Source organism: Rutidosis leptorrhynchoides, chromosome 3, assembly GCF_046630445.1.
Source record: "Rutidosis leptorrhynchoides isolate AG116_Rl617_1_P2 chromosome 3, CSIRO_AGI_Rlap_v1, whole genome shotgun sequence".
In the NCBI taxonomy this organism is placed as follows: Eukaryota; Viridiplantae; Streptophyta; class Magnoliopsida; order Asterales; family Asteraceae; genus Rutidosis; species Rutidosis leptorrhynchoides.
In genome coordinates this window covers 555,143,998-555,166,355 of record NC_092335.1, presented here as the reverse complement: position 1 = coordinate 555,166,355, position 22,358 = coordinate 555,143,998, and the positions used below count along the sequence as shown (strand labels likewise).

Below are 22,358 nucleotides of genomic sequence, written 5' to 3'. Positions count from 1 at the left end.
GTGTTACTGTCGTTTATTAATAGATTCGAAATCACAAAATATATATTTAATATACTTTATTTATATAGATATGTTTTAAATAATAATTATCATAATATCATATTTTTATTTTATTTTACATAATTAATTTTAATAGCAATAACATATAACATTTTAAATTATATTTTCAATTATTATTATTTATATATATATATATATATAAATATACACATACACATATATCTAATTACAATTGTTCGTGAATCGTCGAGAACAGTCGAAGGTCAATTGAATATACGAACATAGTTCAAAATTTTTGAGACTTCAACATTACAGGCTTTGCTTATCGTGTTAAAATTAAATAAGAATTAAGTTTAAATTTGGTCAAAAATATCCGGGTCGTCACAAGTGCCGATGTGTTAAGGCGCCACTCGAGATGAAGTATCGACGTGTTAAGATGCCACCTCAAGTAAAATGAAGAGTGAAGTGTCGAAGTGTTAAGACACCACTCGAGGTGAAGTGTCGACGTGTTAAGACGCCACCCGGGGTGAAGTATCGAAGTGTTAAGATGTCACCCGTGGGGTTAGTGCACGAAGTGTTAAGTGCACTAATGGTTGTTATGAACATCGATGACTTGTTTCGCGAAGTCATTCCCTTGCGAAGATTTGGTTAACCATGATTATTGTGTTGTAAGCGTAAGCAAATTATGTTATTCGAGATATATATATATATACATATATTGTATACATATAATGTTGTATTATAGTGATGTAGCTAACCCTCCGGGTGTAGCTTATTGGCATTGTTCACATCGTTGTTGGTGAACTTATATTTTGTTGATATATCTTTAGCTCATTGTATAGTGATCTTACGGTATGCTTAGACTAGCTTGCCCTTATGCTTGGATGCTCCGGTATGCGGTATTCGGTTTTGTGTGGCGTTTCCATTTTATGCATATATATGTATGTAGTATATTCTCACTCACTAAGCGTTAGCTTACCCTCTCGTTATTGACTTTTTATAGGTTCGCATGCTTGGCGGCTCGGGTAAGCTTGGGGATTAGAGATCTTGGCTAGGTTGCTTAGAAGATCTTGCTTTTGTACTCGATTAGGATTTGGGTAGCGTAGTCCCAAATCACCATGCTCGGTTTTTGTTGGAAACTAAACTATTCTGGTCGTGTATGTCCGTTTGGACAATTAATCAATGTATGAAATGTTTTAAGGTTTATTAAACCTTCTATTGTATGAAAGATGTTTATGGAAACACAATTGGGACCTAAAGTATTATTTAACGCGTATTAAAAGGAAAAATTTTTATGGGCCGGTTTTAATACGGGTTGAGTTGTTTCACAACTCACCAAATTGGTGTGTTGACTCTGGCGCTACAGCTCACATGACCTTTTCCTCATCAAACTTGGATTATGTTGTTCCGTACTCAGGTAAGGAACGTGTTACTGTTGGTAATGGTAACACTATACCCATTACTCATGTGGGTTCTTCCTCTATTTCTAACGATATTCACCTACTTGATGTACTTGTCGTGCCTTACATTACTAAAAATCTATTATCTATAAGCAAACTAACGTCAGATAATCCTGTGGATATTTTAATCTCTGACAAACAGTTTTCGATTCAAAATCGTTACACAAGGGCTATACTTGCAACGGGTCGACGCCATGATGATCTTTATGTACTCGAGTGTGGTCAAAAAGCTTTCATTACCAATTCACATTCTCACAAATTACAAGGGTCCTACGAGCTATGGCACAGTCGCTTAGGACACACTTCCTTTGATACTATTTCTCTTTTAAATAGATCAGGCCAGCTAACGGTAACCTCTATACTACCAAAACCAGGCATTTGTTCGTCTTGTCAATTGTCGAAAAGCAAGCATTTGTCTTTTAGTAATAATGAAAAATGCTCAATGCATGTGTTGGATTTAATTCATTGTGATCTGTGGGGTCCATCACCTATTATTTCTACATCTGGCTTTCGTTATTATGTTATTTTCGTTGATGATTTCTCGAGGTTCACATGGTTCTACCCACTTAAGGCAAAGTCAGATTTTGTTGGTGTGTTTAATGCCTTTATACGTTTCGTTCAAACACAGTTTTCGGCCAAGATCAAAAATTTTCAAAGTGATGGAGGTGCTGAGTTCATTAATGAGCGTGTTTGTACCTTACTTACTGACAATGGTACACATCACCGCATCTCATGTCCTTACACACCTCAACAGAATGGTCGAGCTGAACGCAAGCACCGACACATTACTGAAACTGGGCTTGCCATCATGTTTAATGCGCATGCTCCTGCAACTCTTTGGACTGATGCTTTCAGTTCAGCTACTTATATCATCAATCGGCTTCCTTCTCCAGTGTTGTCTTCTAGATCACCGTTTGAACTCTGATACCATATAAGAAATAACTTTCCACACCCCTTTGGGTTTTCTATTCATTAATATTTATAGGTACAAATACAAGAATTAGAGATTTACATAAATACAAATATGTAAACAATATCTATTCTATATTAAATTAAACTTGTCCTCCAAGTTGACGTTATGTGACTTGTTCTCTAAGTTGACGGTCACGGCTATAATCTCCCGATGATACGTTAACAGATATCCATAATTTCATTTAAAATCTATTAAAGGTTTATTAATTAAAATTATTAAATTACTTTTATATAAAAGGAATTTATCTATTGACATATAAATACACATAAACCAAGACTAGAAACCAATCGACTATTTGACACACCTTTATAAACATTACAATTTCATATTTGATTAATGTTGATAAATGAAACAAGTTTTTAACCAATTTCAATTTTTTATAGTGAAAAAGACATATTATAAATAGAATAAAAGCCCTTCATCAAAGCAATGAAGACTCAATAGAAATACAAAATATTCAGTGGCTAACAAAGCATATAAAATGAATGAGAAGTCTACACTCGAAGACTACAACTAAGCCGAATAACAAAGAATCCACGACATACGTAAAATTGATGACTATAGCAAAGCTTGAACGTATTAGCCCATAAGAACACTTTTAACTTGATATTTCGAACAATTTGAGCCCAACAAGTAATTTTTCCGTTGAAGACCAATTTCATTCTTGCCGAAGATCATATCACATTGGTCAATTAATTTAACCAAATACGCAGTACTAATAAATAGTACTCCGTAATTTGTCAATAACATTATGTAAATTAGATTTCATCGCCAACCCGTGAATTCATCGGTCAGTTTAATACTAATATCCAACGTTACTTTTATTATTTGATGAAGTTTACATTTTTATTTGTTTTCGCACTTTCACTAATTCGTTACTAACTTATACTATCAATGCATTTGGAAGTAATTACAGTACGCATTTAAATTAAATTGAGATGTATTTTAAGTTCATATGTCTCATTTGCTAACCTTATTATAATATATGAACTAGAATTCATAAGTTTTACCTATTAATATAGATTTATCATATGATAGTATAAACTTTGTATCATAATAATCAGTGTTAGTCTGCGAATTTGTGTGTTATTACATAACACAGATTTTTTATTTTGCTTTAATTTTTTTGCAAAAAAAAAAAAAAAACAATAAACTGTTATAACCAATAGAAAGATCTTCAAAAAGATTAAACCCCCAAAACTTACAACTCAAAAAAATACGGAGCTAAACTAATACGTTAGCTGCCGAAAGCTCACAACTACATAATAATAGCGCATCAAACACCATACAAACACAAGCTCAACTTAAAAAAAGAGGGTAATCAATCTACCCAACTAACGGGAGATTAAGACCCATCTAATACTACAAATCAACAACCGAGAATAAACAACGGATCACAAAATCAAATATCTTTTGCAAATTCCGTCAAACCTTGCATTTTGGCACCCGGAACCGGACGCCCCTTCTTTGCTTTTAACTTTAACAGTGCCTTAGGTGGAGTACTATAAATGATAAGGATTGCCTTGACCTTTTCGCCGTCCATTTTATTTATCATCTCATCGAACAACGCGAAAGGCAAGGCCGAAATAGAGGTAGATTCAGTCACACATACATCCTCGATCATATCCAATTACAACAACAATGACAACAACACCGATGCCCGATCCCACGTTCGCGAGGTATGGGGAGGTGGTATGTAGACAATCTTTTCGCTACCCCAGAATAGAAGAGAAGTCGTCTCCCCACCCACGTGTAAAGAAAAGAAATTCTCCACCCACTGGAAGAGAAAGTCATCCCCCTCTCTACTTTAGGGTAGAGAGGTTGCTTCCGTGAGGACCTCCGGCCAATGGTAAAAAAAAGTAAATAAAATGAATACGTACCTGAGTGTGCTATACGGTGCTCAAGAAAAAAATGCATGAGCAGCTACACTAAATGTAAACGATAAGCATATATAAACACCTATATAAACATGCATACACACATACATAGACATACATAATTGTATATACATATACAACATACATACATACATACATACATACATACATACATACATACATACATACATACAATCATTCGAGATCTTGGGATCAACCCTAAAACCTACGGCCACAGCTTTAACATGGTTACTCTTTTCGATCACTAAATTCGATGAGGAACCCACGGTGACTCCATTACTTGAGACAATATCACATCACACAGTTATAATACAAACAACACCCGTTTTTTAATTAAATAAATTAAATAATATTATATTTGAATACACTAAACTTGCTCTTACATTACAATATAACTTTAGTATTTATTTTATAAATTGTTCACTTGCGCGCAGATACTTCAAAGAAAATTCAAGATGTATTCATTGAAGGGCAAACATCAATGATGTTATTGTCAATTCACAACTACCTCAAATTATTAGTTTCGTTTAGTCATCTATGGGAAACACGACAAGTAACTTACGATTTACATCCTATTCATTATCAAATTGCTAGATGTGACTTGAACTTTTTTTGGTGCATTTAAACTCCAATATTATTTATGTTTATTATCTATTTTCATGTCAAGAGATTAATGACATTAACGAATTTGTTGGACTTTACACCAAAGAATTGAGAAAAACAATAAAATGTTACATTATAGCCGTCTGCAACTTTATACGTCGAACCTGTTAGCAAATATGAAGTGCTGATTACTGCTACTTTCGAATTTAAGTAAGTTACTTTATTTTTAACAAGATTTTTTATTTATATTTTTACACATTGGGACTTTTGGAATGTTTTATTGTTTATTTGTGTTATCATGGTTGAAGATTGCCTTTAAATATCATTATTTCATAAAACCTGCGAAATCGCGAGTCTTTAACTAGTTATTATATATGTTCCAAACAAATACGCCACTTAACGTGTGCTAAAAGCATCACGCAACACCAAAATAAAGCCTATTACGCTGCGTTACTAGCGTGTTTGCGGCGTGGTCCGTGCACATCTCCTCCTATACGTCCTATTGCAAGTAGTTTTATAGAAGAATAATGTATATATAGTATAACATGACAGTATGAAATTTTGATTTTTTAACGCTAACTAATTGAAGAAGAGTAAGTTGAGTGAAATTTTAAGAGAAATAATATACTTATATGCTATTTTTGTCTAATAATAAGTATTCATTTTTTCAAGAAACAATGGCAATGATTTTATTGAATTGAAATGATATTTTATTGAGTTATTTAAATTTAAGTTTGTAACATTTTTTATAATCAGGGTGACATTAAATAATAATGTAATGCAGAAAAATAATATTATCTCCAAACACAAGTTCTGATTGGCCATTTTGATTCTTGAAGATATACAAAATATAAGATACAAACCAGTGGGACCCACAAAAGTCCCTACATACGCATCCAGACACCCATTCATGCATTCACAACCGTCCACATAACAAGTGTCGTTGATCAGCTCAATAAATACCCACAGATATCTCAAAAAGCAACAAATATTTATTACCATGTCAATACTAATAGTTTCAACTGCATTTGATTCCAAGTAATCAAAGCTACACCGTTTTATGGATTTTCCAATGATGTTCCGACCACCTGCAACAAACCCAACTCCGACAACTTCATGTTATTGTTGTACTAGAGGTTTTGTGGGGTTGCGGGATTCGTTCAAGAAACGGAGAAACATCGCCGGAAAAAGGTCGGTGGTGAGTGTGAAAGCAACGGTGGAAAGAAACGGTGGTGATGGGATTGATGCCGGAGCAAGAAACACTGCCGGCGCCGGCGCCGGGTATAGTAGTACCACTATGGAAGTGACTACATTTAATCAAGGGTTTACATCAGAAGCTGAGTTTCCTGTTTGGGATAAAATTGGCGCTGTTGTTAGGCTCAGTTATGGAATTGGTTAGTTTTTATCATCTTTTTTATTTTAAAATTAATAACTTGAAAAGTTTATTCAACTTAATTTTAATTATTTAGGAGTTTATAAGCTTCATTTAGTTTGCCTTATTTATTATCATAATCTCAAGTTGTGTGGTTAGACAATTGGTTTCTATAGTTTTTTTAACAGAAAAGATTATTTTATTTTTTTATCACAATAATATTCATTTTTATCATTCACTACATTTATTCAGAAAAAAAAGTAGAGTAATACATTTTTCTTTAGTTGTTTAATTGATAATGCCATCTATATTTATACTACTATCTATATGTAGAAATTATTAATAAAAAACTAGTCTGTAGGTGATTTAACAAAGTAACGATTGCCTATATATTCACTATGAGACTTTGTTTATTGACCTCTTATGCTTTTTTCCTGTTTTTATCTTCCTCTAAGAAAAATTAAATGTCATGCATCTTCTTTCTCCGAAACAAAAACATGTGCTAAATGCCATGACCTTAGTTGCTTGTATATAAGGGGGCCGTTCTTGTAAAGGTTCCACATGTGCCATTGCACATGGTATCAAAAAGATGGGGACATCAAATTTCCTATTAGTAATATTAATTTAGTAGTTTTGGCCCACTATATCTTGTTGCATGATTTAATCAATCTTTTTTTTTTTTTTTTTTTTTTTTGACGAAAAAGAATCAATATAATGAATAAACATAGGTTCATCAAATTGTTGAAACCAAATATTACTAGATATCCATAATCAAAAAGGAACAACATTAGCTAGTAACAAAAGCCAATTCCATCTAAATAGAAAAAGCAAACCAACTAAGCCATTAGGATGAGCACCCAAGGATTGTTGTCCCAAACGTAGAATTGATTATACGATTTAATTTGGCCAGCCATAGAGGCCCATTGTATACTTTTGGGCTTTTGTGTCGAATGATATTATTTAGCACAAAAGGATCAATCATTCTTCTTCACAAATAAGAATTTAAAATATAACCGTCTTACCATCTCTTACGTACTCATTTAGAAGATTTAAAAAGATTTTAAACAATAGATGATGTTAAAGAAGATAATCGTTATGATAAAACTACAAAAATAGATCAAGAAAATAATAATGTTGAATATGAAGTTTGATAATGAAAATTATGAAACTCATGTTGAAAACAATAATGAATAATATGAAGTTAATGGTAATGAAGATAGTGAAAGTCCTATTGAAAAAGATCAAGAAAATATCTAAAATGTTATAGGGGTAAGTTTAATTATAATATTTTCAAAAGAGGTTGAACGGATTAGCAATGTTAAGTATTGAGAATAAGTTTATCGGATGTTGAATATGAGAAAATAATTGATGTTTTTTCTTCGAAAATGCGTAATGACATCGTTTTACATGATGCGCGAACTTGTATTTCGGATTTATCGTAATGTAAAACTTTCATTTAATAATAATAAATAATAATGGGCATGAGGTTGAGTCGCCTTGCTTGACTAGGTTCTCAACCCCTAAAAAGAGTGTTTTTTTATTTTAGGGGCATCATTTTTTCGACTCGCACAGGGCATCCAAAATAACATGACGGACCCTGTATATAACAAAAAAACACCCAATATGATTAGAATTTGGTTAGCATTAAATAGAAACCATAATGAAAGTCCAATTAGGGACATGTTTACGTTAGCTTGTAGTCTTCTTTAAATTATAGATTTCAGATTTTGCACTTGAGTTTGTAGTTTGGCATAACCATTACTTATCATTTTTGGTAAAACAACTCTTGTAATAAGACTTCTGATATGGTTTCATAGTATTAAATTTTATATTGTTTCAATAACATTTTCACTCTCTCATAAGTTCATAGACACTTAATATCACATGCTAGAGCACTAACAAAATTACTCTCTTTCATCTAATCTCTTTAAAAAACAGGAATCTATGGCGCAATGGCGTTAGCAGGAAACTTCATATGCTCAACAACAGGAATTGATAGCAGTGGAGGGTACTCAACGTCATTAGACGCTATCGTACAAGGACTCGGATATGCTGCTCCTCCCATTATGGCCCTTCTCTTTATACTAGACGTACGATCAACTGTCAAAAATATATATCTGCAGATAGTTAATTTAATAAATTTGTAAAGTTGATTGATTTTGATGTATTATAGATAGATGACTAAAGCAAATGTGGTTTGTCTAGTGCAGGATGAAGTTGTTAAAGTTTCGCCTCATGCTCGTGCAATTCGGGATGTAGAAGATGAAGAGTTGAGAAGCTTTTTTTATGGCATGTCACCATGGCAGGTAAATTATATAATTTAGTTTTTATGTAATTGTAATCCTTTGAATGTCACATAATAAGCTTGAAATCGTATGTCCAAATACCCTCTTTGACAATCTCAAGTGCATTAGATCATGTTAATAATTTTTTTTAACTTATTGCAGTTTATTATGATTGTTACTGCAAGCTCAGTTGGTGAAGAGCTATTCTACAGGGCTGCTGTTCAGGTGATTTTAGTTTACAAACATGTTACAAATTATGATATTTTCCAAGTTTTTATCTGTTTCTTGATCTTCGTTTGCAAATATGTAGGGTGCATTGGCCGAGGTGTTTTTGAGGGGAAATGATCTTGTCGCAAATGCACGAGGAATGGCTTCTCTGGTACGCTGACAAAAACTTTTCCCTTTACATTATTAGGAGTGGCAAATTGGGTGGGCTTGGTAAATGGGTCAAAACAGATGACTTTGGTGTGGCTGGACCTGATACACCTTTGATATATATAAAATTTGTATCTTAAATATATATTACAACATAATTTGAGTTCCTTTAGCTATATATTAGGCAAGATTGCAAAAAACACTACTCGGGGAGTACTCGGTCGAGGGTTTTGAGGGAGTAATCGGCAACTCGGGAGTAACCGGATTGGACTTTTATAATAAAATCTAAATAGTAAGTTACAAAATTATATGTGTAAAACATAAATATAGATGTTAACATAATTGTCTAAAAATATAAACATGATCTTCATTTGTCAAAAACTCCATAATTTAAATTTAGATTTATTGAACAATATTGACGTTGACCGCTTTCGACTAATTAGATACAATTTTGACCAACTAAATCCGATTTCGACCCATTGACCGACTTTGACCGAATATTTACTCGGATTTTGGAAAATCTGGTCGGTCAGTTCCTAAAAAGGAGTACTAAATATTAACCATGGAGTTTTACAACAATAATATTAGGTTATAAGCAGTAAAACTACATTTTGGGCTACTTTTAGCCTCTACATTTTTTAGTTGGAAAACCGGTAAAGAGAGCTTATTTTAACTACTCCGTAGTATTTTTATTTTTGATTATTTAATTTTAGACTGGGATACTGCCCCCGTTTGTGCCATTTGCCCAAGCGTTTGCAGCTGTTATCACAGCTGTACTTACGGGTTCGCTTTATTACGTGGCTGCATCTCCAAAAGGTTCGTTTGTAACGTTTTCAAGTTCGTATTTTTCTTTTTATTTTTATTCTTTTTGAAAAGCAAGTTGGTATTTTCTGCATCTTATAACATGTATTATACTGGGTTTTTTCCAGATCCTACTTATGTTGTAGCACCAGTTTTGAGTTCACGTTCAGGTCGTCAAGAAATGAAGAAGCTTTTTGCAGGTACGAATAGCACAAACTTTAAACAATTCTCCGATACCTTAATCACGATTAGATCATAAGTTAAAGTAACATAAACAAACAATTTTACAGCTTGGTATGAAAGAAGACAAATGAAGAAAATATATTCTCCATTACTTGAAGGACTTTTAGCTCTGTACCTTGGATATGAATGGAACCAGGTAATATGAATTTCTGTATTTACGATTTTGCGCTCCTTTTATGTCGCTTCTGTTTACAGAAATGACAGATTTTTCTTATTTTATTTTTATCATTTTGATTTATTTATTTTTTTGTAAAATATTTGGCAGACGAACAACATTTTAGCACCCATTATTACACATGTGATATACTCTGCAACGATTCTAGGGCATAGACTTTGGAAGATTCATGATCATCGAAGAAGGTTACGTCAGCGTGTACAGCAGCTCAATCTTGAAGAAGATAACTCAAGAAATTTCTGAAATGATGGGCTTAGAATTAGTGCTGATAAATAGCAACATATATACTTTTGGTAAGGAGACTGTATATATATTATTATAGTAGTAAATAAGTATACAGATATCATGTGCTAATATGTGTTAGTTTATTTTTCGTTTTATAAACTACTCGGTACATATTTGTAGAATTGGAGTGGTAAAGCATGTTATTTGTGAATTGGGTAGAGTTGTGATCATTATTATATATACATATATTTCTTTTAACGAGGAACCCCCATTATTATATACTTATATTTGAGAAATGGGTAGAGCATGTTATTTGGACGTTTTACGTTGCAAAGGATTGAGCTCGAGACTTTCAGCTTTATTAGAAGTCATGGTGACTACTTGCGTTAGGCCGTATCAAAGAAACTTTAAATTGATGAAAAAAATAAGTATCGACCATCTTAATAATTTGACGTGTACTATCATTTCATAAATATATCTTGTTATATTTTTAAAGCATTACTCGGTATTTTTTTCTCCTTACACCACCAAAGGTATGTTACACCACGAAGGGTATGTTGGCTCTATTAATCGATTCAATAACAAGCGTCGATTTATTGACAACTTGACTGCCGCTTAAAGCCTAAATCGTACTTTAGGCAGGTTTAAAACTCATGAAAATTTGATTCTACCATTTTCATGGCGTCTCACAAATTTTTTTTTTTTTTTAAACCTACCTATTAGCCAGATGTACATTCGAAAACAATCTCTCTATCCATGGTGCATTCATAAGCAATCTCTCTGTCCATAGAAGATTGAGAGGGAGAACTTTCTCTACTCTTTGAGTGTTCACTCGGTTTTGTTGTTGTAACCGAGCTGCCATTAAACCCAGTTGTTCAAAAAAAGAAGTCATCAAAATACATGAAAATGGGTTACACTATGATAACTATACAGCCCGACCTATAGATGGACGGATGATATTTTTTATCGTTCTTCGATAAATTCAATAAATTTATATATTAACAAGTTATACCGTTCATACAAGTAATGCATAAAAAGTAATGCATAAATCTGATGAAATTAGAAACCCAGAAAAAAATGAAAAAGAAAAAAACTTACACATATAACTCAGGATCGAAATCGAGGCAATATATATCAAGATTAAAAATCCTATAGATCGATACTGTTACCAACTACAACAAGCACATCAAATCGGACTCCTAAAATCAAATCTACAAATCAACTCAACATAGTATCATACAAAGATCTCAAGATCCTACGATCATTAAAGGATAAATTATAGTTAACTATTATCAGTCAATCTCAGTTAAGTAGCATGTTCATGTTGGAGTTGTTAGGCCAGCCCATATTCGAATACATTGGCATCTGTGACGCTTGTTGTTGTTGTTGGTTAGCATTGTTGTACGTACCTTGAGGCCGATGAACCGGACTACTACCGCTATCGTCAGACGACTCGCTTAACGGCTCGTCAGATTGTGGACTAGCACCGGGCACAGAACCACCACCGCCAAAAGACAACATGTTTGATGGTTGTGCGGCTGCTGATGTGGCGTTACTTGATTTTGGTTTTTTGTTATCTACAATGAAACTACCAACAATGACCTGGTAGTAAAAAAATTACAATCAAGAATTAATATTTTGACTAGTTGACCAAAAGATTTTGAGAGAGATGGACCCCACCTGTACAGGGGTAGCTGCAACGAGTGAGCCAGCGACCCCACCGCCCAAAACTCGACCATCGGAGCCTGCAAGAGAAACACTCAATCCACTTGATCTACTGTCGGACAACATGAATGAACCCGATAAAGAAATTATCTCGAACCGTCCCTGAAAAGTGACATCATCAAATATTTAATTATGGATGATCAAAATCAAATTTTAGTGATTGTAGAAAATGTGATTATTAAACGCAGAGCTAAAATGTCTTACTTAAGCTTAGTATAAAATATTCAACACCAGTCTCATATTGATAAAGTTATTATGAGAAAAGATAACTGTGGACTTAAATGTGACAATTTATTAATTAATTAGTGTATCATTTTAAGAAAAATTCTTATAATTGATACATAACTAGTCCAGTACTACATTTGTGTTATATTTATGTTATATTCTATTTAACTACTGAAAAACGGTTGTTTTTTATTAAAAAAAACTTGGCTAGGTTATAAACAGTAATCCCAAGGCTGGGTCGACCAATCCGAGTCTCCCTAGGCTCACTCCGAACCACGAACCATTTTTACAAATTGATTATTGATTTATATATAATATTGTCGTTCTATTAGTTTGAATACTTTAAAAATGTAAAAGAATCTCCTTTTTTATCATTTAATTTATTACCTTAGAATAATCAGAATATAATAAATTTGAGTAAAGAATGACAGATGGAAACCTCGTATGTTACAGTGCCACCAGGCGTTGCAGGCTGACGAAGAGTTACATTGCTGATGGCACCGTTTGCTGATAGAATACAAACGGTACGTGGTCCTTGCTGCGAGAACGACGTAATCTTAGACGCTATATCCTGTAATTTAAAAAATAAAAAATGCAGGCCAAAACAAACAATTAAGTAAATAACATGAATCTTCTGAAGTGTAGCCAAGTTAATACCAAAGCGCATTAGATCTACGTACATTTCCATGTAAAATGTTTTTTTTTACATGATTAGCAGAGACATTTTACAATATTTTATACTTTGCGAAGCTTAATAAAATGTAAACACTGGTAACATGTTTATCAGTGTAAAAAAAAAAAAAAAAGAAACTTCATACATATCCATAAGTGTTGTAGAAAAACCAGCAATTGTATAGTTGCACAGGTAAGGGACATTGTAGTTCAAGAGCAAGAAACGTAGATACACATCCATATACACACATAAATTTGTATGTCAAGTTCCTAAATTAATACGAAGACACGAGGTATAATATAATGTTGTACTATTATTACTACTAAGTATACAAGCGTCTATATCGTATTAGCGTGATACAAGGACACCACTGTTTAAAAAATTAAAAATATCTAAGAGACACTTAGACAACACGGCGTAACAACCACAAAAGTGAAATGAAAACAACAAGCTAACATCAAGCCAGACATGTCATGTCAGATGTCCATTACTTTGCATCTACATATCTACAAATGTTATCATTAGTGGATTTTCATTTTTCTAACTTTTTACTTAATAAAACGTAACAAACTCGCTTACAAAAGATTAACCCTTGGCACCAACCTAGGATGTATGTTAAACGTACCAACTTGTCAAATTTCCCAATTTGACGATATATTCTGCAATATTTTTGGTAGCGATTTAACAACACCATCTTTTGGATGCTTTTATTGTTTCTATTCAAAGCAAAAATTTTAAAAGTCTCCTTACGCAACCATTCACGTTTTGCAACATTTTGGACATCGATGCCAATCTACTCTTATGATCATAACAAAACTCGGAAGTTTGATATGGTAACAAGAATAACGTCATTACTCGTATAGAAACATTCATTTCATAAACATGTAATTGGGATAGTCAAATCGCTACGTATCAAAGCACAAAATATTGATTAGAGGTCCGTGGTTTTTAGATATTATAATCCAATCTTTAAATCATACGAATTGAAGAAACGATTAAACATGCATACTTAATACAACAAACTTTATATGTGAAAATTAGGATGATTACCTCTCTGGCCTTAACCGTAATGACATGAGGCGTAAAACCAACTCCGGGCGAGCCTGTTAGCAACAATGTTTAGAAACTATGAAAGGAGTCTACATCTAAAGTGCAATTTAACAGCTAAATTGCATACTTGATACAACAATAAAACACTAAAACTTTCTATAAACGCAATCACACTAACCCATAATTTCATAGACGACCTCTTCAAGATTGCGATTTTTTCACTTTTAACTGTAACTATGTATCTAAGAATCAACTAGATAGCAAAATGTAAGCGCAAAGCTACTCAAATTCCATAAATGTGCAAAATTTTGTTATCAAAAGATAATAACCAATCTCAAAAACTCTCGTAGAGAGTATAGACGTACTTTAGATGAAATCGGTTTGATACGTACACTCATTTGTTTAACAGACGAACCCTTCGCAATTACATTTCCAAACACCCCCTATTGCTTACAATTATGAACAAAGATAACCTTTTTCAAACAAAATGCATAAATTTAAAAAAAAAAAATTACCTCTTTTAAATTGTGTTCCTTTAATCAAACTACGGAGTATATCTAATTAAAGTCAACTAGAGAGTAAAATGTAAACACAAAGCTATTTATATTCCATAATTCAACAACAAAAATAGTAATAATGTGTAATCAGCAATTAATTAACTCTTACCATTGACGAAAAAGATTAAATATTCACACAAATGCAATTATAATTACTTGATCTAGAATAAAAGAATCAAAATTTTACCTAAAGCATCCAATTGTTTCTTCCCTGAACCAGGTGGTCTTCCTCTTTGTTTCTTAGCAGCCGAATCAGTATTTGGTGTACCACCACCACCATCATTACTAGACTCCAAATGCCCACCACCTCCACCGCCGGAACCAATAACCGCCGGAGCTAAACCAAGAGCAATGTTACCATCCGGCGCCGGCTTATACTTTCTTGGCCGGCCTCTCTTTTTCCTTGCCGGTTCAATGCTAAACCCACTAACCCCAAACCCACCCGGCGGCGACGATCCATCACCGGAACAGCCGTACTGATCCGACCCATCAAAATTAAACCTCTGTTGCATCGATTCTTGACTTATGATACTGTGATTGTTCACCGGAGCTGTGTTTGAGTTGTGTGGTTGTAAGTGATGGTGCTGTTGGTGGTGTGTGGGGTATGAGTTCGGTGGCATCATCATCGCCGGAGACAGCATCTGGTGGTGATGGAGGTGGGGTGGTGGGTGGCGTTGCGGCGGTGGTTGTGGTGGTGCTAAAGATTCACGTGAATCCATTTTACTTGATCTTGAAATGTTGGTGGATCTTTTGAAAAAAAGTTTGAAAATTTGGGAATTGTGATTCACGGGTTTGAAAAAACAAAGTAAAAGAAGGAAATTAGGGTTTAAAAAGTATGATTTTGATGCCGCCGTATATATATATATATATATATATATATATATATATATATGTAAATGTAAAAATGTGTGTGTATACGCACGAATCGGTGTGATTGATTACATAGTTGTAGAAACAAGTTGGGTTGTAAAGTGTGTAGAGAGTTTTTGACACCTGGTGTTGTGATCGTGGTCAAATCTGCTTACACATTTTCGTCGGCAATTTTGAATCTTATGTAGACTTTTGTTTCACTTTTTTTTTTAAAGAATAAAAACAAATCTTGGTTCAACAAAGGAATTTTTTTATATGTAATAACAATTGTAAATTTGCAAGAGTAATAGTGATAGTCGTGATAGTATAATAATTGACTTAAAGTAAAAAGTATATGAGTGGTTTAGTGATTAATGTTTTTTAATTATTATTTTAATTTATTTTAATACTTTTATTTATTATTTAATATATTTTAATACTACTAAGTAATTATTCAACTCCTCTTTCTAGTTACATGTAGTATATACAAGTCATATTATTGTCGTCATCAAAACAAGATTAACATTAACAGAATGTTGATGTATTTATCAACCAATAAATTATTTAAGCCCCTAAAAGATAGAGATGACAGAATGGCATTGGGTCGGGTTTAGTTAATTCCGGACTAGAACCCGATTAAGAAACCGGTCTCAAACCCGGCTCAAAACCCATCGGGTCCCCATTTACTTACATACTATCGGGTTTCGGGTTTTCTCACGGGTAAACGAGTATACCCGATTAGTCATTTTGTATCTATTTTTCAATAAGTTACAAAATCAGAACATCGAAAAATAACTTAACTACTTAATGTTTAATGTATAATAAAATATCACATACAAATAGTTGATTGAAAAGTTTCTAAAATACTCAAATACACAAAATATATAAAATATCACATCTCGAAAACTTGTTGTATATGATTATATTGAATAAAATTATACTCGTTTTCAAAACAAATAAAAAAATATTTCATAAAGTAACAATATAATACTAATACTAAAATTTTACATAAAAATTATTATTAAAATTTCTCGGGCCGGGTATACGGGTATGCGGGTTGGGTATACGGGTCGGTATCCAAAACCATACCCGAACCCGATTTTTTTTTTTTTTGTAACCATCCACATACCCGGTCCATGACCCGGCGGACTCGGATCAGACCCGTCTCAATTATAATGGGTTTCGGGTTACCCATCGGGTACGTGTCATTTTGCCATCCCTATATGACATAAGGGTAACATCACATACATACGACAAACCACATATCAAGCGCATAAAAAAAAAAGAAGAATTAATAGAGGTTATAGAAGTGTTGATCCCAGCTTTTGAAAATACCTTTATTTAAATTCAACAGGTTTGTTACATGTTTTTGTAACCCGGTAGTGCATTTATTTGATTTTGAATTGAGAAATTCCGGTTATTTTGGAAAACCGGATTTCCTCCTTGGTAATTATTGTTTGAACCTGAAGGTCCTCCTATTTGGTAGCTGTTGATAGGAGGATATTTCTGGTTCATTGCTTCAACCGCCGAAAAATCGTTGAAATTCATTTCACCTTTTCACAAGTAACCTAAGAAATTCGTTTGCTCTTCCATTGTTGTTTGATCACAATCTCTAGTAAGGTGAGGACCTTGGCACAATTCACACTCTACCCTAATAGCATGCATGTAGTGACCCGAACTTTTCCATGTTTATATATATTAATTGAGATTGATATTTACATGATTAAATGTTTCCAACATGTTAAGCAATCAAACTTGTTAAGACTTGATTAATTGAAATATGTTTCATATAGACAATTGACCACCCAAGTTGACCGGTGATTCACGAACGTTAAAACTTGTAAAAACTATATGATGACATATATATGGATATATATATAGTTAACATGATACTATGATAAGTAAACATATCATTAAGTATATTAACAATGAACTACATATGTAAAAACAAGACTACTAACTTAATGATTTTTAAACGAGACATATATGTAACGATTATCGTTGTAAAGACATTTAATGTATATATATCATATTAAGAGATATTCATACATGATAATATCATGATAATATAATAATTTAAAATCTCATTTGATATTATAAACATTGGGTTATCAACATTTAACAAGATCGTTAACCTAAAGGTTTCAAAACAACACTTACATGTAACGACTAACGATGACTTAACGACTCAGTTAAAATGTATATACATGTAGTGTTTTAATATGTATTTATACACTTTTGAAAGACTTCAATACACTTATCAAAATACTTCTACTTAACAAAAATGCTTACAATTACATCCTCATTCAGTTTCATCAACAATTCTACTCGTATGCACCCGTATTCGTACTCGTACAATACACAGCTTTTAGATGTATGTACTATTGGTATATACACTCCAATGATCAGCTCTTAGCAGCCCATTTGAGTCACCTAACACATGTGGGAACCATCATTTGGCAACTAGCATGAAATATCTCATAAAATTACAAAAATATGAGTAATCATTCATGACTTATTTACATGAAAACAAAATTACATATCCTTTATATCTAATCCATACACCAACGACCAAAAACACCTACAAACACTTTCATTCTTCAATTTTCTTCATCTAATTGATCTCTCTCAAGTTCTATCTTCAAGTTCTAAGTGTTCTTCATAAATTTCAAAAGTTCTAGTTTCATAAAATCAAGAATACTTTCAAGTTTGCTAGCTCACTTCCAATCTTGTAAGGTGATCATCCAACCTCAAGAAATCTTTGTTTCTTACAGTAGGTTATCATTCTAATACAAGGTAATAATCATATTCAAACTTTGGTTCAATTTCTATAACTATAACAATCTTATTTCAAGTGATGATCTTACTTGAACTTGTTTTCGTGTCATGATTCTGCTTCAAGAACTTCGAGCCATCCAAGGATCCATTGAAGCTAGATCCATTTTTCTCTTTTCCAGTAGGTTTATCCAAGGAACTTAAGGTAGTAATGATGTTCATAACATCATTCGATTCATACATATAAAGCTATCTTATTCGAAGGTTTAAACTTGTAATCACTAGAACATAGTTTAGTTAATTCTAAACTTGTTCGCAAACAAAAGTTAATCCTTCTAACTTGACTTTTAAAATCAACTAAACAAATGTTCTATATGTATATGATATGCTAACTTAATGATTTAAAACCTGGAAACACGAAAAACACCGTAAAACCGAATTTACGCCGTCGTAGTAACACCGCGGGCTGTTTTGGGTTAGTTAATTAAAAACTATGATAAACTTTGATTTTAAAGTTGTTATTCTGAGAAAATGATTTTTATTATGAACATGAAACTATATCCAAAAATTATGATTAAACTCAAAGTGGAAGTATGTTTTCTAAAATGCTCATCTAGACGTCGTTCTTTCGACTGAAATGACTACCTTTACAAAAATGACTTGTAACTTATTTTTCCGACTATAAACCTATACTTTTCTGTTTAGATTCATAAAATAGAGTTCAATATGAAACCATAGCAATTTGATTCACTCAAAACGGATTTAAAATGAAGAAGTTATGGGTAAAACAAGATTGGATAATTTTTCTCATTTTAGCTACGTGAAAATTGGTAACAAATCTATTCCAACCATAACTTAATCAACTTGTATTGTATATTATGTAATCTTGAGATACCATAGACACGTATACAATGTTTCGACCTATCATGTCGACACATCTATATATATTTCGGAACAACCATAGACACTCTATATGTGAATGTTGGAGTTAGCTATACAGGGTTGAGGTTGATTCCAAAATATATATAGTTTGAGTTGTGATCAATACTGAGATACGTATACACTGGGTCGTGGATTGATTCAAGATAATATTTATCGATTTATTCCTGTACATCTAACTGTGGACAACTAGTTGTAGGTTACTAACGAGGACAGCTGACTTAATAAACTTAAAACATCAAAATATATTAAAAGTGTTGTAAATATATTTTGAACATACTTTGATATATATGTATATATTGTTATAGGTTCGTGAATCAACCAGTGGCCAAGTCTTACTTCCCAACGAAGTAAAAATCTGTGAAAGTGAGTTATAGTCCCACTTTTAAAATCTAATATTTTTGGGATGAGAATACATGCAGGTTTTATAAATGATTTACAAAATAGACACAAGTACGTGAAACTACATTCTATGGTTGAATTATCGAAATCGAATATGCCCCTTTTTATTAAGTCTGGTAATCTAAGAATTAGGGAACAGACACCCTAATTGACGCGAATCCTAAAGATAGATCTATTGGGCCTAACAAACCCCATCCAAAGTACCGGATGCTTTAGTACTTCGAAATTTATATCATATCCGAAGGGTGTCCCGGAATGATGGGGATATTCTTATATATATATATATGCATCTTGTTAATGTCGGTTACCAGGTGTTCACCATATGAATGATTTTTATCTCTATGTATGGGATGTGTATTGAAATATGAAATCTTGTGGTCTATTGTTACGATTTGATATATATAGGTTAAACCTATAACTCACCAACGTTTTTGTTGACGTCTAAAGCATGTTTATTCTCAGGTGAATATTAAGAGCTTCCGCTGTTGCATACTAAAATAAGGACAAGATTTGGAGTCCATGTTTATATGATATTGTGTAAAAACTGCATTCAAGAAACTGATTTCGATGTACATATTTGTATTGTAAACCATTATGTAATGGTCGTGTGTAAACAGGATATTTTAGATTATCATTATTTGATAATCTACGTAAAGCTTTTTAAACCTTTATTTATGAAATAAAGGTTATGGTTTGTTTTAAAAATGAATGCAGTCTTTGAAAAACGTCTCATATAGAGGTCAAAACCTCGCAACGAAATCAATTAATATGGAACGTTTTTAATCAATAAGAACGGGACATTTCAGTTGGTATCAGAGCGTTGGTCTTAGAGAACCAGAAAATTTGCATTAGTGTGTCTTATCGAGTTTGTTAGGATGCATTAGTGATTCTGGACTTCGACCGTGTTTTCTTTAAAAATGATTGCTTAACATTTTTGTTGGAAACTATATATTTTTAACATATGAATATTATGTGATATATTAATCTCTTAACGTGTTTGATATTATGTGATAGATGTCTACCTCTAGAACAAGTCCCATTGACTCACCTAATAATAATGAAGAGTCAAATGTAAATTGGAATGATTCATGGACTGATTCACAAGTTCCCGAAGAGGAACCGGAAGAAGAGTCGGAACCGGAAGAAGAATCGGAACCGGACGAAGAATCGGAACCGGAAGAAGAATCGGAACCGGTGGGGGAAATAATAAAATGGTTAAGTAAAAGAGAATCCTCAACCAACCGACCAAGGTTAATTATGGTCAATGGTGTTTCCGCCAAGGAAGCAAAATATTGGGAGGATTACCAATTCTCCGATGAATCGGATTTCGACGAGAATTCCAATGATGTTATAGAAATTACCCCAACTGAATTTAAAAAGGCAAAAGAAAATAATAAGGGAAAGGGCATAAAAATAGAGAAATCTAATTCCAACCCCGATGAACTTTATATGTATCGTCAACCCCCGAAGTTCTTAAGTTGTAACAATGACCCGGGAACCTCTAAACCACCAGGTTTTTCTAAACCAATGTGGACAACGACGGCTCGTATTAGGGGAACATCATATATCCCTAGAAACTTGGCAAAACGAACCAAAACCGAAGAAGAAGAAACGAGCGAGTCGGAATAAGATAGTTGTATTCGTGTGGTGTAATATATGTAATATAGCGTTCTTATGCTTTATGATATATGTAAAAATTGCTTGTATTAATAAGTATTTTTTTATGAATCTAACTCTTGTCTATTTTACAGTTTAAAAACACAAAATGGATAGACAACCCAATATTTTAAGAGACCTACCCGGAGACATGATTGATGAAATATTGTCTAGAGTCGGCCAGAATTCCTCGGCACAACTATTTAAGGCGAGATCAGTTTGTAAGACATTCGAAGAATGTTCCAAGAATGTCTTGGTTTATAAGAGACTTTCGTTTGAAAGATGGGGGATATCACATTGGGAAACCCATAAGTTACGATGTGTTTACTTTGACGCATATATTGCGGGGAACCCAAATGCTATTTTACGCAACGGGTTAAGAAATTATTTTGACTCAATATATCCGAATATTGGACTTCGTGATTTAGAAAAAGCGGCTAACATGCAACATAAAGAAGCATGTTATGCTTACGGATTAGTAATGTTCGCTTCTCACCAAAGTGAGAACAAGAACATCGGGCTACAACTATTAAACAAAACGTTTCCACAAGTGACGGAGTCGGTAATTGGGGTAAGAAATGAGGTTTTTAGATTATTACGGGACTGTTGGACATTACGTAACCCTCGTCCCTTTGACGACGTTACAACACGCTGTCTTATCAACGGCCATAACGGTTATGTTGCACAAGACCAAGGATGGGAAGTAGTCCTAGTAAAACCAGAATGCATGACTTGTTTCTGGACGTATGAATTACGTGTCTTTATTGCCTTTGCTGAACGACTTGTGTACTAGCTAGAATTATCTTCACAACTATCTTGTATCAAAGTTATTGTGTGCTATATTTCATGCTTTATGTAAAATAAGCGGTATTGTAAGTTTGTAAAATATTGTATAAAAGTTTGAACGCGAAATATTATTATAATCAGTTTTTCATATAGAATTGTAGTAGTTGGTTTGTATATTAGCTACTAAGTATGAACTTAACGGGTAGGTACTACCCGAATTTAAACTTATAAAACGCTAATATGAAGAAAAAGCTTTTATAAATGAGTTCATATTATGCTACGAAATACTATTAACTACTCTTAATATTCTG

General features: G+C 33.1%; 2 protein-coding genes across 2 annotated transcripts; one reads left to right on the top strand and one right to left on the bottom strand.

Moving 5' to 3' along the window:
* Positions 1-5,918: 5,918 nt before the first annotated feature.
* On the top strand, positions 5,919-10,532 carry LOC139898563 (uncharacterized). Its single transcript, XM_071881315.1, has 9 exons — positions 5,919-6,328; positions 8,245-8,396; positions 8,517-8,612; positions 8,754-8,816; positions 8,902-8,970; positions 9,680-9,782; positions 9,896-9,967; positions 10,058-10,146; positions 10,276-10,532. The coding sequence occupies exons 1-9, from the start codon at positions 5,995-5,997 to the stop codon at positions 10,426-10,428; spliced, it is 1,131 nt and encodes a 376-aa protein (XP_071737416.1). The 5' UTR covers positions 5,919-5,994; the 3' UTR covers positions 10,429-10,532.
* A 957-nt stretch (positions 10,533-11,489) lies between these two features.
* Positions 11,490-15,514, bottom strand: LOC139898561 (AT-hook motif nuclear-localized protein 10-like). Its single transcript, XM_071881314.1, has 5 exons — positions 14,828-15,514; positions 14,084-14,136; positions 12,800-12,931; positions 12,091-12,237; positions 11,490-12,012 (listed from the first exon to the last, which is right to left on the bottom strand). The coding sequence occupies exons 1-5, from the start codon at positions 15,357-15,359 to the stop codon at positions 11,713-11,715; spliced, it is 1,164 nt and encodes a 387-aa protein (XP_071737415.1). The 5' UTR covers positions 15,360-15,514; the 3' UTR covers positions 11,490-11,712.
* Between the last annotated feature and the right edge of the window lie 6,844 nt (positions 15,515-22,358).

What these genes read in the sequence shown, in the direction of transcription:
- LOC139898563 (XM_071881315.1), top strand. Translation starts at nt 5,995, where the DNA reads ATGGATTTTCCAATGATGTTCCGACCACCTGCAACAAACCCAACTCCG. An exon ending in ATGGCATGTCACCATGGCAG is followed by an intron (nt 8,613 to 8,753) that starts GTAAATTATATA and finishes AACTTATTGCAG; the next exon opens with TTTATTATGATTGTTACTGC. An exon ending in TCTACAGGGCTGCTGTTCAG is followed by an intron (nt 8,817 to 8,901) that starts GTGATTTTAGTT and finishes GCAAATATGTAG; the next exon opens with GGTGCATTGGCCGAGGTGTT.
- LOC139898561 (XM_071881314.1), bottom strand. Translation starts at nt 15,359, where the DNA reads ATGGATTCACGTGAATCTTTAGCACCACCACAACCACCGCCGCAACGC. An exon ending in TTACGGTTAAGGCCAGAGAG is followed by an intron (nt 12,932 to 14,083) that starts GTAATCATCCTA and finishes TTTAAATTACAG; the next exon opens with GATATAGCGTCTAAGATTAC. An exon ending in GTGGCACTGTAACATACGAG is followed by an intron (nt 12,238 to 12,799) that starts GTTTCCATCTGT and finishes GTCACTTTTCAG; the next exon opens with GGACGGTTCGAGATAATTTC.